Here is a 19,070-nt window from a genome sequence, read left to right as displayed (position 1 = left end):
TCAAAGGGGACTGACAGCTACTGCTTTGATATGCGAGTTTTCTCAGCAGCAACAGTAACGTGAGGTAGCTAAGAGAGCTCCAGCTCCTCAATGCAATCATAGCCCAATCATAGCCCAATTGCTACATCTAATAAGCTCTCTCAGAAAATCCCTAAATATTCCAGTGAGTCTATGGTTTTGTTTCGTCCTCTTCTGTCTTGTGTATCTATGTCAATCTGCTTGGCTTACAACGTCATGTCCTGCCTGTGTTACCTTCTATGTCTTATTTGTCCATCTGTGTACCATTATGTCATAATGGGGGTGGTCAGGATTGATGGGGGGTTGGCAGGTTTGGGGTATCTTCACTTAATGTATTGATCTGTTGTTCAGCTAATTAAAAATAAAGTTGTCCTCTGAAGAGGAAAATAAAAAAACCTAAGAGCTCAAGAGAAGCCAAATATTCAGCAGATGGGTTTCCAAAGGATGCCATCAGCCTACAATGTCCGTCATCATGGGGGCAACCACCTCTAGGAAGTCCGCTGGGTCTGATGGAGGCGCTGATGGCAGTCTGACAGCATCCAAGGAACATGACGCCGTTCCATAAGAACAGCTACATTCTATGGTGCAAACACCATTACCTCATGCAGTTCCTATATTCCAAAACATGATAATGGTACATCCATGGCCTCCCCAGTCACTGGATAAAAGCACCATTGAGCCTTCATGGGATTACACTGGAATTCCAGCTAATTGATCTTTTCTTGTGTAAGAATATCTCACTACACACAGTCCGGGGACCGCATGACAGCAAGGTCTACTGAAGCTGGTCTTAAGACAATAGGTACTGCGATATTCCCCATATAAATATATATTATATGCAGTACGGCGGGAAAGTGTTACGCAGCCACACAAACTGGTTAAAGCTTATCTGGGAAATAAATGTACAAATATGCTAAAAAAACGCAATTTAACATTAGAATATATGCAAATGAACAATAACGCAAAAAATTACAAGACTTTCGTGTCCTACAAAATAGGTACTGATATCTTGTTGGATGGCTAGATGAACACCTCTTCAGTTCTCAAGCTTCCCTTAAGGGGCACATCAGCCATTCCATGTATTCCTTAGATTCCACCACCAACCGAATTAATTAGTTAATTAAATTAGTTAAATAACTTAATGAAGTACTGTTTGGCCATAGGCGGTGTGCTAGTGGTCAGTCAAAAAACGTAAGATCGTATTGGATGGTTATAACAAATACCGGTCTGACTTTAGAAAAGGGTTTCAACTGGTTAGGCTAACACACTTTCACAGATATAATATCAGTTTTTCGCTGACATGAATATCATTTTATGAATATGTCTATACAAATCATTTAGGTTTACAAGAACAGAAAAACAACTCCTACCAAGCTTTGGAATTGCCCGTGCGTGATATGCATGACGTCGTGTACGTGCGCGTAACACGTACTTTAACGTCTGTTGGTAATGCTGTGACGCAAAAATTCTGCGCCTTTTGCTCATATTTGCTGTGTAATATTTGAGCTAACGAGGGCCGGTTAAGAAAGTCCGGGGAGAATTATTAGAAATAAAAAAAGCTCTTAACGTCGTGTTCGTGATCTGTAGAATGGAGTATTTAATCGGAATTCAGGGGCCTGATTTTGTGCTTGTTGCAGCTGATACTGTTGCGGCCAGCAGCATCATTCAGATGAAACATGGTATGGTCTTTACTTTCTTTTCATTTTTACTAATTATTAGTAAATAAATATTAATGGTTTATTTTTAAATGCATCCTTTCACATATTATTGTATTAATTCCCTTGGTTTACTTTCTGAAATCGATAGTACTTAACCCTCTCCAGTGTTAATGTGCTAAAGGTTAAATAGGCATTTGGATTCGGTTAGCTAAGTGTCAGTAAGTTTTACCTTGTATTCGTGCATTTACCTTGTATTACGTTTGCATTTACAGAAAATTCAAAAGTTTCAGCTTCAGTTTCTTGTTTTTCAACATAAGACCTTATGATGTATTTCGGTTATTTAGTATTTCAGTATGCCGGATAGAAAATCGAAAGTGAAAATGAATGCAATCTATAGGCAGCCTAAGCGGACCGTAAGAAGAAATCTAGTATAACAAAATTTAAATCGTGATTTCATCTACTTGTCATACATAATCTGTACATCCCAGTTCACATAAAACCCTCATGGTTTATTTTTAAATGCATCCTTTCACATATTCTTGTACTAAATCCCTTCTCGTGGCGCATTGTGGGTGCGATAATGTATTTCAGCTGCTGTTTCTTGATCGATTTCCATTTCTAACACTTAGTTAGACTAAGTGTTAGAAACACCCAGTTAGACTTAGGCTATTAGCCGTATTATGCCGTTAGTTAATTTAAAACGTTTTCCATGTTGAAAAAGCTGCGCGTGTTCAATGGTATATAGAAATTATGTATTTATTTGCTCGTATTCAAGCTAATTTGTTAGTATAATAGTTAATAATGTCATGATGCTTAAGGTTTTAAAAAATTTTCTTTTGGAAAACGGTCCTATCTTTTCTTTTTAATAGTCTTATCCTCCATGCACTGGTACTCGAATGTTTAAGCGAGCAATCCCCCTCTTTAGTCTTATTGGTCTATGTGCAACTGCACTTGACATGTTCTTGCGTTTGCGAATTATACATATGTACAAATATCTTTTGCAGATTATGACAAAATGTTCAAGCTGAGTGAGAAGATTTTGCTGCTTTGTGTGGGTGAAGCTGGGGACACAGTACAGTTCGCTGAGTACATCCAGAAAAATGTCCAGCTGTACAAGATGCGGAATGGTGAGCGTGACCTCCTCTCTCCTGGTTCCTCTGGAAGCAAGCATGTTGTGTCATGTCAGTCGTGTCCAGAGACCTCGTGGAATGTGGGTATATAATTAATCCACGGTTATTTTAATGACGTCAGAAGCAGAGGTACTTTGCAACGTACGTAGCATGGAAAGTTTAGAAGAACACCCATGGGTCAGTGGGTTACTGATAATGTCTGTTCTGTCTCTGCCAGGGTATGAACTTAGTCCTGCAGCTGCGGCTAATTTCACACGCAAGAATCTCGCGGACTACCTTCGCAGTCGGGTAGGTGCGACCTATGCCTTTGTCCTGCTGCGGTATTGGTCATTGGTTGGCCCAAGATGGGCCAGAGTTTTCTCACGGGGATCAATGGGATTTTCTGTGGTGGGAAGCCATAAAAGTGTGTGTGTGTGTGTGTGTGTGTATATATATATATATATATATATATATATATATATATATATACACATTCTATGTGTGTGTGTGTGTGTGTGTGTGTGTATAATATATATATGCGATTCTGTCTCCATCCATAACACGCAAATCTGTGTTATTGAATGCCACCCATCTTCACATCTCTAGCCCACAGTATCAGTAGTAGAGCTTACTTGCTGGCCTTGGATACAGCCCCCCCACACATCGCTCGCTCATCTGGAAGCTGAGAGCTAATTTGTTAGGAAGCGTATGGTCGCTGCCTGTCACAATAACAGAATGGGAGAAAATAATTACAAAAAATAATTAGGGCGGCTGATGAGGGCAAGCTGGTGAGGGAGCTCACCGCACCGGAGGAGGGGGGCCGGCCGATCTCAGGGGTCGAACGCGGGGCCCCTGCGGCTCCTGTGCCGGCTGCCGGGGGCCAATCGGAGCGCCTGTGCACTCGCAGTGCTCTGACCTCAGGTGTTCTGCTGGTCCGCTCTGCTCTGCACCGAGTAGCTATACGTTTATTTACCTCTTGAATTTCTGTAGCTTAATAATACGTCTGCATGTATGGAACAGAATATCAGCTAATGATGTAATGTTTAAGGTCAGGGGATTGTGACTCGCATGCACACATGAGGCATGGATGAGGTTTACCTTCGTAGGTTCAGCACACATACTGATTTAAGCTGCAGACAGCCTAAGACAAGGATCGGGCCCTGGGCATTCATGCGCTCTGCAGCTGCCAAGGGGTTTGAAATTGATAGGGCCGCCCCGCCCCATGTTCATAGTGTATCCTGGTGCTCGTTTTGCCCTATGCTTGCACCTTTCATGTAAAGCGCTTAGACTGAATAATTCTAGTAAATATTCAGAGTAAATGTGTGTGTGAGAGACCGTCTCTAAGAAGCCGTGCACCTATGTGTTTATAACGCACCCTGCGAGTTCAGGTGCCTGAGTTAACGAGCTCTCTGTGTCTCGCGGGGGGTGGCAGAATTAGGGGGCGTGGGAAGTGTAGGGGTAGACGGTGCTGCTGATGCTGTGATACTGTTACCAGCAAGACGGGTGGGGGGGGGGGGTGCTCCCAGGTGGGTGCAGTGAGGAGGGTGACAGTGGGGGAAGGGGGGGTCCTACTCCGCCTTTCCTTAGAGCTTTGGCTGATTCCCCATGTGGGCTGCAGAGCAAGTACTGACTCAGGCTTTCACATGTATGTTTACTGTCTGTCTCATAGACATGGTATCTCAAGACTGTCACCTCTGTGGTAAATCCTGACCCCCCTCTTCCTGTCACATGGATGACCAGGAAGAGGACAGAGAAATGGAAATGTGTCTAAAGGTGTTCTGTTGCGCTGTCTCCTGTGGTTATCCTGGTACGCACAAGCTTCGGCTCCAGCACACAGTGGCTTTGACTGCGCCCCTTTGACCAGCGATCACCCAGGCCGGCAGTGGGCAAAGGGAGCAGGGTGGGCGGGCCTGGGCTCGGGGTGGCGGCGGAAAGGTGGAGGAGAAACAAACAAGGGCGGAAGAGGAAGAAGTTTTAATGAGCCCTGGCGTCACTCCAGGGCGAGGGGCTCGTGGGGGGGGCGTGAGAGCAAGGGGGGGGGGGTGCAGCTCGTCAGCAGATGTCACACTGTCAGTGACACCCCGACCCCCAACACCCCCGCTCCTCACCCAGAGCCTCCGCACTTTCACACCCCCTCTCCGTACTTGCTGCGCTGATGTTGCCACTGTTGTTGTTTTCAATTTCTCATTTTATTTAGTTTTTAATCTGAACTGTGAATGAGAAACAGCGTTTGTTTGGATAGGTTGTGGTCTTTGAGGTGGGGGGGTGGGGGGGGACTTTGTCCCTTTGACACCCCTCTTACACTTCCCACTAAAGCGGCAGGTCTGCACTCTGCCTGCTGCCCCAGGGCTCCGCCGCTCCTCGTCCCACTGCTGGGCCGGTGTGTGATCCTGCCCTGTGGCGGATTTTCTCAGCCGGTTCATGTTAAGCACTTTGCTTTAAGCCCCACGGCCTGACCTGTCTGCCCCCCCCCAGACCCCGTACCACGTCAACCTGCTGCTAGCCGGCTTCGACGAGGCCGACGGTCCCAGTCTCTACTACATGGATTACCTGTCTGCTCTGGCCAAGGCTCCCTTCGCGGCCCACGGATACGGCGCCTTCCTCACCCTCTCCATCCTGGACCGTTACTACCAGCCAGGTAGGCTGGGACTCCCCATCTTCCTCAGGCCCCTTCTCTGATGTTGCCGCTGCTCGGGTTACAGTAGACACGCTCTCTCTCAAACAGCGTGGTCAGAATTATAACAACAGTGCATAAGATTGAGACCAGTGACTGTGAACTGTTTTTTGCTCTTGGTAATTTCTGTACCTGCACCCTCACCCATTGCAGATCTGAGTCGAGATGAGGCTGTTGACCTGTTGAAGAAGTGTGTGGAGGAGGTAAGTGTGCCTCTCGCTCCCTGCGGAGCGGGTGGGGCTGCGAGGCTGCACTGGGGCCTGGTGGTTTGGGCATCGGGAGCCTCGGAGGTGACACGGCTGATTGCACAGTTGGCTCGTGCTTCTGGACATGATAAAAACTTGCGTTTCACCTCGAAGATACTCTGAGAACCAAAATAACAAAACAAGAAATAAAACTTCCCAAATTAAATTCAGATTACCTTTCCTCTGAAGTTAATCCATGTTGCGTCATATATTACTGTTACGTGGAATAATGAGAGGTGTTTTACTGTCCCAGAAAATCATTCTGGTTTACTATTTACGGTTCAGTCACATCCATGCTTTCCGAGTCGTCCAGTATTCAGGCATGGAATCATAATGGCTTCCAGTTTCCCAACTGGAATTCCGCTTCATTGCTCTGTAGTCCTAAGGTGCCCCCAGGAAACTTTCTTTCATAGTTTGCTTGGAGTTTTTCATTTGGCAGTGGCTGCAGTCCTCAGGCAGATCATGTGATCGCACTGGTCCATGCTGGTTACCATGGGGGGCGACACTGCAGTGATGTCACCTCGCTGGAAACGGCTTTGCTGTCTCTGGAATTCCGGTCCTTGGGGTGGATGCAGATGCGGCCCTAGGACCCTTGTGTCCCATCAGGTGTATCTGCTGTTGTAGCTGCCTGCTCACGCGCCCAAATCTGCACCCCAAGGTGGACGGGGGGGCCTAAGCATCACTGCTTAATGCTGGATACCATCATGTGCACTAATTACAGTCATCGGCCATCTTGCACCTTAGCCCCTGGCGTGCCGCCTGTGGGCCGAGACGCTGCAGCCGGCTTAGAACTGGGCACTTTTACAGCATCGTCCATAGTGTCCCTAGATTTGCGTTCTGAAATTTTTAATTTTGCACGGCAGATGCTCCGAGTAGTGTGCTTGGGGCAGTGTTCAGCAGAGTAAAGCTCCTTCAATAACCTTCCTTCAGCAGTGATGTATGGTCAGATTTTGGGAGCGGGTGGATATTTTCCATTAGACCTGTTGTAATTCGTACTCTGTAGTTTTAGATGTTTGTTTGGGCTGATGTTGGGTGTTGGGGAGTGACTGAGGCCACGGTGTCAGAGTGACAATGAAAGGGCTGAAGTGACCCCCCCCCAATAATGTTGGGCAACCTTCTCACCAGCCTTCTCTCTCTCTCTCTCTCTCTCTTCCCCCCCCCCCCAACCCAAACCCCAGCTCAACAAGCGCTTCATCCTGAACCTGAAGTCCTTCAGCGTGCGTCTGATTGACAAAGAGGGCATCCATGACCTGGAGCGACTGCCCCTACCGCAGCAGTGACCTCCCCCCCGACACCTGCACCCTCACACTGTTTTCTACAGCCGACTGTACCAAGCCCTCGTTAATTTCAAATAAAATTACATTTTAAAAAAGAACTGCTCGTTCTGCTCATCTCTAAGTGGCTCCCTAAACTGGTGCTTGCAGCCTGACGCGTGGACTGTGTTCAGATTCCTGTTCCATGCTCTGTGCTGTGTGTCCCTGTGCTGTCTAACTGTGCCATCCTATTCATCTCCCTTGTCTGGCCATGACAGCCCCCCTACGTTCCCCTCACTCAGACTAGCCAGCACTGGGGCATATGGTGCTGAACGGAGAGCGAGCACAGGGAGGCGTGTGTCGGTCGGCCGGGGAGGGGGGCTGTCTGCCTCCCTTCCTAGCACACACAGGTGATTAATAAACATTAAAACAATCCCTCCCGCTTCTGAGCATGCCGGAATCCAAGGGAAGCACAGCATATGTTTGCCTGCGGGCAGAGGAGGGGAGAGCAGCCCTGCTGAGTGCCAGCAAAGGGGTGGGGGGACGGGGGGGCAGGGGTGTGGTGCTAGCTGGTAATCAAGCAGGAGGGGCAGCTTGGGGGTGTAGGCTCAGTTGCGGACTGAGCAAAGCTGAAGGTAGATTGGCAGGAGTTAGGGGGTGGGGGCTGGAGATGATAGCTATGCAGGAGTTTGCTGGGATGCTAATCAGGAATGGGGTGATTCTGGGCATCAGTGGCCCCCTCGCTGCCGCCCTACTGGCCGGAAGGAGGAACTGCCTTGGGGCTTAAGGACATGCATTTCCCCCCCCCGGGAGGTGACGTGCTGCTGGCAACAGGAAAATGTGGGAGAAGGTGACAGATAGGGTCTCCGTGAACTGGGGGCGTCTTTCGAATGACAAAAATAACTCTCTACATGCACATTCTTCTCTGCACCAAAATGCAGACAAATTGAGTGAGACGGAATTTTTCAGGTGATGGATGAGGACGCAGCTCAGCAGAGTGCTGCCTGGCCTTGCTCGTATGTCGCTTTAGGTTCTGGTAAACAAACAAATGTGAGTGTACCCTGAGGTCCTACGGTCATTCTGCGGAGATAATCAGTGAAGACACAAGACAGTTAACATCAATGTCATTCTTTAATAATATATTACATTTACCTTGTAATACACTAATAATAATAATAATAAAGATACAATGGTGAGTACAAAACAATGTTTTTTTTTTTTTTTTTTTTTTTTTTACAAATAAAAAGAATTGAAGTACACCGGTGAATGTCCTGTTTCATCATCGCTCACTTTTCTCGCCTTTTCCAAACGATCCAACCGAGAAGAAGCCCCCCCCCCCCCCCCGACACACACACAGACGTGTGTTAGGAGACTGAGGTACATTTTCTTGTTGCATGGTGGCTGTGCGTTGGCAGTGTGTGTCTGGTCCTGGGGACTCGCTTGTGGGCCCAGCGGGACCCTGTCAGTCCCTGCCGATGGTGTCTGTGTGACTCCCGGTGGACGCGGAGCTCAGAGGCCCAGTACAGGCATCGCATCTGAGGCCCCTGCCCTGTCGAGAAGATGGTTTGCGTGCTGGCTGCTTTCACGCATGGCAGTAAATAAGACGTCCACCTGGTCTGGTGGTCAGAAATGTCCGGAAGTGTCACCCATCTCTCATCAGAGCGAACAGGCCAGGAGGGCATGAGGGGGGTGTGTGGTGGTGGTGGGGGGGGGGAGGGGGTTGGGGGTACTGTGGATGCTGATCACTGGCAGGGCAAATGCTGACCACGGTACCTATTTGCGGTGCTTAATCTCCTTGTCGTGGGGGCCCTTGGTCCCAGCCTCGCTCTTGTCCAGCAGCTTGAGCGCCTCCAGCAGGTAGGCCTGGAAGGCGGACAGCGCAGCACAGATGGCGGGCGCTCCGAAGCCGTGCGTCAGCAGGCTGAAGTGGGTCAGGCTGCCCTGGACGGCAGGTTCCAGGCAGGGGGTGGGGCGGCCTGCACCCAGGGGCGAACGGTCCTGTGCCATCAAGTCCACAAACTCTTTGCAGATCTGCCTGTAGAGACAGAGGGGGGTCGGGGTCCACTTTAATGGGTGTGAAGGATATAGAGAGAGAGAAGTACAGAGAAACGTGAAAGCGGTACCGAGGCAGTGTGGCACCACACGCCATCGCTGTCGGAAAGTGGGACGTAAAGGCAGGTTGGCGAACTGCCACTCAGCACGTGCAAGTCAATGCCGCTGCAAAACATGCAAGCGATGAGCATCTGGGAACAACTCACTGGGGAATCGGGGGCTGAAATCTGGAGCACTGATGTTCCCGAATCTGCGAGGCGCGTAACAAATGCGCGAGACCGTTGGGAGCAGCATGTTTTGCTGCGGAGGAGCGGCTACGGGATGCGGTAAGCGGCAGCCGCAGCCAAGCTTGGCCTGTCCAAATCTTTGGAACATTCACGCCTTACCGCCTTACAGCAGCTGGTGCACTGACTCTGAATCCACAGCCAATCGGACGCAGAATAATGCCACACTGATCCCCTGTGATACAAACTGCAACAATCGCAAATCACCTCCTACTGCACTTGTTGAATGTTGAAATATCTGGGAGGAAAATACTATCTTTTTCGGAACGATGGTGAAATGAAATGATTATACTTTATTGATCCCCGTGGGAAAATTCCCTTTTAACCTCCCCCGTCTTGCTCTCTGTAGGTGAGAGCAAGCTGGTTGTGAAGGGCAGCCACCCACAGCAGCACCCAGGGAGCTGGGGGGGTTAAGGGCCTTGCTCAAGGGCCCACAGCCATGACTGCTCTGCTGAGGCTGGGCTTTGAACTGATGACCTTCTGATCACATGGGACAGAGGCTGAACCGCACCCTGCCCCAAATAGATTTCTTTATATAGCAAATTATTCTGGGCATGTTTCTGGACATAAAAGAACACACACTTCATATTCTTAATAGAACATATTAAAGATACACATTCAGGTGATAGTACCCAGGTATTATTTTCTATTCTAATAATGTTATTAAGTAATTAGATGTCATTCCCAGGCATTTTAATCTTTTCCATTCTTTTTCTTACGGCTGGTGCCGTCATGCTTCAAGCCTGCTCTGCACCGCCTCACCTGCTCACACAGACACACGCTTAACAAAGCAGGTCAGCTCCAGAATGCTGCCCAGGGGACTGTAACTGGTCCCCGTAGGATGGAAATCTTTTGGGTCCAAATGCACAAACAGGAGGCCACCTGTTGTCCATATGTATGGTTAAAGGAAATTAAATAAAAGGCAAATGTTTTTTTTCTGACTTTCATTTCTATGTATTTTATTATGTTTTATTTGTATATTTTTGGGGGCGTTGCCAAAAAAAAAGAAAAGCAATATTATTTTGCAAACTGTACCAAATGTTTAATTTTAAAAAAGTGCTAAATTGTGAAGTATCTAGAATTTTTAATGTTTAAAGTATTTATATTTGAGATTTTAAATTAATATTTTTATACAAGATGTTTTATTAAAAAAACACACACATTTTAGACATACACATTTTATAAGGTAGGCCTATGTATGAGGTGATGTCGCAGAGCAGGCTTTGTCCTAAACCAATACTCCTTTTATACGAAGTGTAGAGCGGACATGTTGTGTTTTGTGGCAAACTCTGGGAAACACAGGAGGAAAAGAGCAGCGGGGCATCACGGAAGTGGCTGGGAAGCCGGGCGCGTGGCGGAAGGCGGAGAGAGGGCGCGCGCACTCACTTAGTGGCCAGCAGCATGCTGCGCCTGGCGGGCAGCTGCTCGGGGTCGCTCTGCCGGCAAAGGTACTCCGCCGCGGCCCGGGCCGGGAACTCAGTCTCACACACGTAGCCGAAATCCCGCGCCAGGTGAACGGCCTCCCCTGAGCAAGAGGTGGGTGAGAGTAAAATAGAGGGAAAAAAGCACAGGGGGGGGGGGGGGAATCGCGAGCTGAGCTTTTAAAGAACCGTAACAGATTGTAATGCAAGTTATCTTAACAATTGAATGCGTTATTTGAATTATTTTGTATTTATTGAAATACAAAACATATTTTTGTATGTGGTCCCATAATATATTTTAGGTTTTTAATTCTATCTTTACTTTAGAATTGATTCTTTAGATGTGTAAGTTCAGTGTACCTGTATCAATTAGCCCTAAACGTAGATTAGGCCTATTTTAAAATATGTCTAACGAAACTAGTTTCAAGGAAATGTCGGTGTTATTTAGAAAAATCGTATCCAGTATCGCAGTCGATAATTTTATTGTAAATTTTACTTGTAAACTAATTAGCTACTACCGAATTGAAGCAATCAGTGAGATGTGGGCTTAATTGTGCGCTTCATTAAAAAACAGCTCATTTTAATAATAGGATGACCCGGTTCCTTCATGGACTTTCCGTCACTTTATGCATCGGGCCTCAGGTGTTCGTACCCTGCACCGAGGCAGCAGCCAGCGGCCTTACCCTCCACTAGCGCCGTCAGGAGGGTGACATTAGCTGCCTTGCGCCGGCCCGCCGGGAGGTTGAGGCCGATCTTCTCCAGACGTTCCCTCAGACAGCGCCCGCCATTCTTCGACTTGGCCCTTGAGGGGTAACAAACCAAGTGAATCCCTGCCCTGCACACCCGTATGGACAACCGTCGCCCTGTTCTCATCTTGCGAATTGATCGATTCTCCTGTTGATGATGGATGAACTACATGCGTTACATGCGTACATTTTTAGATGACCTGCTCAAAGTCATCTTCTCTTTATTATCGAACGCTAAAACTTAATAGGAACGGTAAAACTCAATTCGGACAGTCCTCCTAAGGCTTTCCCCTCTCCGATCTCCCGACCCGCTCACCTGCGCAGGACTCCACCCAGCAGGGAGGCATTCAGGCACTCGGGTGGAGCCAGCCGTCGCTGTACCTCCCCTACTGTCACCTTGTACTTAGAGGTGGAACTGAGTAGAGACAGGCGTCCCGGGACGGAGCAGAAGACTTCGCCCGGGTTTGACACGCCCCCGAGCCCCAGCCCCTCCTTACTGAGGGACAAGGCGGAGAGAGCCGAACCGTTCAGCTTGGACGGGACAGGCACTGTGAATCAAGAGAAAGAGACCGACATGCCTTAAAACACGCGCAGCATTTTAGACCTATTTATTTTACCGTCAAACACATAGGTCTATATTCGATTAACACAATAAAAGCAGCTGTATTATTTTTTGGCAGACAGAACATTTAAAATATATTTTAGAATGACTGCCAAGTATGTCTTCATTTAAAATGGAATAAAACATTTGCAGCATGACTGGCAAGCAAATCGTAATTTATTAAGATTTTAACCTATTTTCCTCTCAAATTTGATAATTGTTTTTTTTTCTCATATGGCTTAAGTAGGCGCTATTTAAACTAGCATAATTTGCTATCGTTGAATAGATGATTATATGAGGTAAGGATTCGCAGAGAAAATGATTAACTGTCTTTTAAAGGCTGCAATAATGATTCGTGTTGGCATTTAAAAAAATACACACTATCCCGTTCGCTCGTTCGTTCATGATCCATCACCTTGGTGTTATGTCGCCGTTTAAACTGTTAATTCGTTTTTAAAAGATTAACTTTGTAGCCCACTAATCGCACGGCTCCGTATGCATGCCCGTAGGCTGAGGTTTAATTTAAGTTAACCAAGTGTTTCAGAGAGAGAGAAGACGGTGTCTGACAATAACAAAAATGACGAAAGGGCTTCTCTAGGACGACATACAATTTCACATCGTTGGATTTTTGGCTCGGTTGTATGCATTGTGCAGCGTTACCGGTTTATTGTCTTGGCTATTCCTGCCGATAAAACTGGTTTCAGCGCAGACTTTCTTAGTCTCTGTGGGCAGTGTGCTTCCCTTAAGCGCCCCGCAGCGCAGCGCGGATTCCCGGACACAAGCTAGTTGTCAGAATCCCTCCCTCTGAGCCAGACTGCGGCGCGGGAGATGCCTCTAAGCCCTCTGTAGAGATCCGCTTATTCATGTGGGTTTTGGTTTGTTCCGATGTTCTAAATCCTTGCCAGTTAGTCTGTTCTATAATTGATACATTCTGTTCTCAGGCAAATCAGCCATAGTGTTAACCATCGCCACTGTTTTTTAAATAAGCCTTAATTAATTCATTCAAAAATAATTTCTAAATATACTCTTAAAGGGTGATTAAATTACAGCCGCTGTGCAATTTCCCAGTGCTTGCAGTGTCCAGAATCTTGTATTGTGTCGCAGATTTAGGTTCTGTTGGTCAAGTGTGTGATGAATTACTTGTGTACAAAATGCTCCCTTATCCTTAATCTCACCTTGCGCGTGGTGCATGCGCCTGCATAGGGCAGTGTGCATGTATCTACTTTGCGCCTACTTGCATGCATGATTTTGTGAATGTAAGCATGTACGTGTTATATTTAAAATATTATATGGCCACATCTCTCCCGCATTGTTTTTTCCTCTTCACCTTTCTTGATGACAGAATGATCCAAAATCCCCAGAGCTGAGCCGTCCTCCATCACCTGTAACAGACAAAGTTGCATATTTGACAGCGGTCTTCATTGTTCTCTGTCATCACCTGATGCCTGGGAGCAAAACGGAAGATTCCATATTTTAATTTATGTAAAGGCTTTTTTTCACTGACTGAATCAAATCTAAGCAGCCTCGTATAATTACTATGCTATTTAGCAGGCTCGGCGCTTCTTCGGGGTGGCCATGCCCTGCGTAACGGAGCCATAACCCAGCTTTCATGTGCTTGGTATAACGGCGATATCACGTCCATAGTAATACAGAACAGCCCGTATAGTGTCTATATGGAGATAAATTGCTCTAAGTGTGTTCCTCTATATTCCTCAATATGTGTAGATCAGTTCCTGCGATTTTGTTTCTATTTCATGGTTGAATGATTTAGGCATAAACCTTAATAACTTTCTCGCTGATCATTTTGTGCGTCTGTATTTAAAATGTGAAAAATATAGACCCGCACACATACATCAGTCTGCATGAAGACAGACTGCGAGATGGCAATGAGAGCTGTGGCGCAGATGCTACAGACGATGCTCCTGAGGTGGGACGTCATGTCACTTTTGCGCGCCTGGCTTTTCAAAATGGCTCAGGCGCCGCCACAACATCTGGCGGCGGTCCGCAGGTCACAGGGTGGGATCTCCGTGGGATTCGTCTTAGCGCGGATGTGAGGGCGAGGACGCCCGCCTACGCAGCGTTACTCACACGTGCCTATTTGCAATTTCTCTCATAGGCATGTCAATGCCATGCAGTTACTTAGTCAAAACTTTATATTTTGCGTTTAACAAACAATTTCGTGCTAGCATAATAAAGGTTAGGAACTTTCTGGAATTTGAACTGGCAAACTTTCGTATCCGATTAATTTACGGCTTACATCGCTGATTATAGTTATTCAAGGTGTTAAGCGCAACTAATTATTAAATCACTAATAATTTATAAAACTTACATGGATACATTTAACATAATCAAAGTGTCTTTTCTTTAATGTCTGTCTGATATTAATACGTTAAATAATGATACAGATTTCAGTATGTGAGCTTAAAAGATCAAACGTTTAATGAAAACCGCACCACATCGTAGCCCTTTGCAAGCTAAGCTTTTCTCAATAAAGGGAAGCCTTGAACGCGTATAAATGTTTCTTACACTGTTACTGATGCATAAATCCGTTTCAGCAGTCCTTTTCGTCGCTCTTTTATTCCTCTCTGAAAGCATGAACACTTCTGCTCATGTGTTAATTCTGTCAGGACTTGGAAAACAGCCCCTCATTGTAGCGGTTACATTGTAATCGGCTTCAATGGCAATCGCCGATGATTAAGAGGCATATTTATTTTCTGGGGTGCCGCAAGATTTGTCAGGGATGGATTTCGTTCCGGGAGATTTTTTTCTCTAATCCCCGAAATAATCATTTAAATATTGGGAATATTTAAGAGATTAAAAATCGGAGTACCAAAAGGAAAAAAAAACGAATATAGCTTGTTCTGTGTGTTATTTTATGTTTGTAATGGCAAGAAAGTTAAAAATATCAATCCGATAAAATGCTGGAAAATTTTTAAAGAAAAATGTTAAGAAACAATTAAATATAAATTATTACAATTAACAATCTCACAATAATTAATAATAAAAATAACTTCTGTCGAAAACGCATCAGTGGGGAAAAAAGAATTTCAGGTTCCCCCATTTATTCAAAAATCAAAACACATACTGAAATTGCAATTTAGTCGTTTCTTTTTGTCATCTATATTTCTTTAATATTACCATATACGTTTTGGAAGAGTGTTTTTATTGGAAGCTTTTAGTACGTTTTATTTAACTAGCCAGTTAATAATAGACTTTTTCGTTTCATGTATCATCTTCTGGGTTTTTCTAATCAAATTTAACTAATATATAACATTGCCAGATTATGTCCGTCAACGGGAGGATCTCTGACAGTTGTCATAGAAAGGCCACTACAAAAAAATTTAACTGAACAAAAACTCTTTAAAAATGACTTGGGGATAAATATGACGGGAATTCAGTTCAGAACGTTTCAGTTTTGTTGAAAACTAGGTTACAGCTCAAGAATATCACAAACAATCAATCTGTTGCCGATTACAATGATCCCATGCAGTGTTCTGGAGCAGTAGAGGGTCAGCTGAGGATTTGTCAGATAGTCAGGTAACACTAAAAACTAAACTACCGCAAAGCTAAACAATACTGGCTTCAGAAGACACGCGCTGCCACGCGGACACACATGGCCTCAGGGTGAAGGCGCTTGAAGAACTCGGGAAATAACACAGGCATTCAGTCCGGAAAACACAACCGTCCGGGTAAAACCAGAACATTACACGGCACTTAATAAACTGATAAACACAGCAAATGCAAATAATATGCAATACAGAAATATGTAAAGACAGACGTAAATGTTAGGCCTACACAAATGTATGATTATAACGTTTTAAAATCTTCTTAAGGGTAAGCTAAACGGTGTCAGTATATATTCCTATATGTGCTAACGAAAAACACTAAACAGTTTTTAATTTTCAGTAACTTAAAGACATTAGATACGATGGCATACCTGAATGTCATCGATCCCGTGATGGCTCACCGCTTGCATCAGAGAGCCGTCTCCAAGCGCTGCTGCCCCCTCCCCCAGTCCGTGAAGAAGACGGGGCACACCTGGGTACTCCCGCCTGGGGTCAAGGCTCAAAGCACGGTGAGACTGTGAAAGGAGCCCGCTCTCATCTGGTCGTGACCGCTGCGAATGCCACGCCGACTGTTGGTGCTGATGGATGGGATTTATTGAGGGATAGGGATCCGGTAGGTGCGGGTATCCGGAATCCTGACTTTGAGTGTATGACAGCGATGGTTGCGGATAGGGCGGGGGAAAGTACGGAGGCTGGAATTCTGAGGCCGGTGTGTGACACAGTGGCGGAGCCGACGAGTAGGCCGCCTGGTTCAGGGAGGAGAGTTGAGAGAGCCGGCCGCCCGGAGACGAGCTGGTGAGCCCGTCCGCCCGGTCCTGAAAATGATATATTAGGATTGATCGCAAACATGCATAATAGAACATCAAAAAAATCTGCGTGATTCATAAACCCCACTTCAAGTGTAGTCAGATCTTTACAATGCAGTACAAGTTGTTTAGTTACGCTTTAAAATGAAATGTAACAATAACATAATATGGATATAGAACTCCTACATTTAAACATTAAGTCGAAGACTTTCAGTGACTCTTAAAAATTTTAGATAAACCCTGCAGCTGAGGTTGACTTATACACATTTTTACCAAGTATTTCACACAAATGATCGTTTTAACCTGATAAAGCATCAAGTTGTCTTGTAAAATTAAGTTAAATTAACTATTAAATTAGCTCTCTAATAAAATAAATACGTTCCCCATTTTGTAGCTGGTGTTTTATATTAATTTGGTTTCCCGTTCCCCGATCTAGTATACACTTATCTGTCTAAAGTTCAGTTTTTTCCATAATAGTGTGAAAAGGCGATATATAGGTCACTGTTTTTGATTCTGTTGATGTGGAAAAACACAAGCTCCATATGGGCTAAATAAACCGATGAATATTCGATTATGCACGTATTTTAGAGTAATAGTTACTACTTTGATGCATTAATTTTTTTCTCGTCGTGCTGCAAATAACACCAATATGTCTGATTGTGAATTTTTATTTAAATTTTCATGTCATGTCATACGTTTTACACTTATCCCATCATTATTTATAAAAGCATAATCGAGTGTAGTCGCCACCTTCAATATATGCACCAACAGAATTTAGAAGTTTCAAATGCAGAAAGGAACGCACCATTTTCACTGAAGCGTACAAGTTTTGACTAGACCGCACGGAGCAGAAGCAAACCGTAACAGGGTCATGCGTGTCAAGACTCACCATACTGGAGTATGTGTGGACTAACATCTAGATTGCGGAATGGCTGAAGCTCAAAATCCGATTCTGTTCTTTTAATTATTTACTTTTGGCAGGTCTTCACGAAAAAACGCCGGCAAAGTTAAAATCCAGAGTTCTTTCGTCTATCTAGAAGATCCATTAAGCCAGAAGGGGCGTCTGATATTTTATTTGTACCGCAGCTTACCCCCCACGTGCGGTTGTGGATGCTATTCGATGCGCTAAAAGAGGGTGACAAAGTGTCTTCGACACTCCATGAGCGCTACTTATAGTTTTCTGAGCGCCCTTCGTTAAGCAGTGGGTGGGCAAATTGGGTGGGGGGCATCATTCTTAAAGGGACATTATTCCTTCATTGTTTATTTTTTTTAATTAATTTATTTGCTTTTTGGTTGGCTCACAGAATTTATAAATATTATCCATCATCTGACTTAATCTTGCGAATTCGTTAAGACGTTTTTTTTTTGGTCGACTGCGAATAGTTGAATTGACATATTTCTTTCAAACAATATAGCCTAAAGAGACACGGAATGCAGAGTATTATGACATTTTGGAAAGACCCAAATGAGAAGAGATGTACTCAGAACAACCACCACAAGCGGTCTCAGAGCGTGCGGGCATTTACCACATACCACATCTCAGACAAAAAAAGGCTTGATTTCTGTTTGAAGGTCTTCGAATAGAATTTCCCACAATTGTGTGTCTCATGTTGAACCAGTTATGTCCAATGAAAGAACGTTTGTGAATTTTTAAAAATTGTGTCGTTGGACCAGGATCTCGCATGGGGTCTCGCATATTGTCGAAAATAAATTTAAGATGTTCCCAGTGCTGGGCGGTTTGGAGTCCACTCTGCACAGCCAAATGTAGAAATGCACTGCATCGTTATATCTGATGATGATTGTAACAGTACTATTTTCATAAGCTAATAATCGTGAATAATAATCATAATGATAGAATGAGGGATGTCTTACCTGCAGACAGTAAGGCTCAGTCTTGGTGCGGGATTTCCACAGCATGACGCGAAGGACAGAAGTCGGTGAGCGGGGAAGGTGCCGGAACCTGTCGGGTGTCAGAGGTGATGTGGGAACCGGTGTGAACCGAAAATGGCAAGGAGGTTGACTGAGGTGGAGAAGCGATGCAGGAGTTTTATAGAGTGATGAATCGGGAGTTGGTGGGAGGGGTAGGCTATACGGCTAGAGGGATGGCGCGTTTAATACAGTGACGAAGTCATTTGTTATTACGGGACGGTGAAGGAATTGTTAGCGGATAGGTGCACGGCACGAGAAGAGCATGCAGGGAGATGGCCACATATATGTTAACAATAACTGGGCATGTGGAAAGGCCCTCGATGGCGCCGTTTTGTATTCAGAATTAAAACCATACCTCCGTCATATGCCATATAACAGCAGTTTTAAGAACTAATTAAAAAAACTCAGGCGTAGTCGACATACACTACCGACTTTAGCTTAATATAATGCCATGTGGTCTTTGTGGGAGATGTCATTGCGCATTACTCACAATAAATAGCATACAAAGTATAACGAAAATATCAGCGACCGGGAATTCCTACTGTCAGGTGTTTAATTTCCTCGTTCAGTGAAGTGGAGTCCATGAGCTTGGAACCTAATAAGATCCGTGCTGTCATGCTGAAAATCGACCCCTTGCCGCAAACACACTAATATTCGATGCAAATGACAGCACGATATTTTTCCATTTTAAATATCGTCGACACTTCT

General features: G+C 45.2%; 2 protein-coding genes across 3 annotated transcripts; one reads left to right on the top strand and one right to left on the bottom strand.

Moving 5' to 3' along the window:
- The first annotated feature begins 1,438 nt into the window (after window positions 1-1,438).
- psmb2 (proteasome 20S subunit beta 2) lies at window positions 1,439-7,079 on the top strand. Its single transcript, XM_048994155.1, has 6 exons — window positions 1,439-1,697; window positions 2,681-2,803; window positions 3,024-3,094; window positions 5,261-5,423; window positions 5,613-5,662; window positions 6,883-7,079. The coding sequence occupies exons 1-6, from the start codon at window positions 1,607-1,609 to the stop codon at window positions 6,982-6,984; spliced, it is 600 nt and encodes a 199-aa protein (XP_048850112.1). The 5' UTR covers window positions 1,439-1,606; the 3' UTR covers window positions 6,985-7,079.
- Window positions 7,080-8,684: 1,605 nt separating this feature from the next.
- tfap2e (transcription factor AP-2 epsilon) lies at window positions 8,685-18,621 on the bottom strand. Of its 2 annotated transcripts, none has more exons than XM_048994551.1 (7): window positions 18,306-18,621; window positions 15,999-16,442; window positions 13,389-13,443; window positions 11,777-12,008; window positions 11,398-11,516; window positions 10,680-10,818; window positions 8,685-8,992 (listed from the first exon to the last, which is right to left on the bottom strand). In XM_048994551.1, exons 1-7 carry the CDS (start codon window positions 18,348-18,350, stop codon window positions 8,731-8,733), a joined length of 1,296 nt encoding a protein of 431 aa, XP_048850508.1. In that variant the 5' UTR covers window positions 18,351-18,621; the 3' UTR covers window positions 8,685-8,730. The 2 variants fall into 2 exon arrangements, with proteins under 2 accessions (XP_048850508.1, XP_048850509.1); XM_048994552.1 differs by lacking the exon at window positions 18,306-18,621 and adding an exon at window positions 17,323-17,552.
- Window positions 18,622-19,070: the final 449 nt, after the last annotated feature.

This window comes from Brienomyrus brachyistius, chromosome 23, assembly GCF_023856365.1.
Source record: "Brienomyrus brachyistius isolate T26 chromosome 23, BBRACH_0.4, whole genome shotgun sequence".
NCBI classification, from domain to species: domain Eukaryota; kingdom Metazoa; phylum Chordata; class Actinopteri; order Osteoglossiformes; family Mormyridae; genus Brienomyrus; species Brienomyrus brachyistius.
This window is presented reverse-complemented; position numbering and strand designations above follow the sequence as displayed.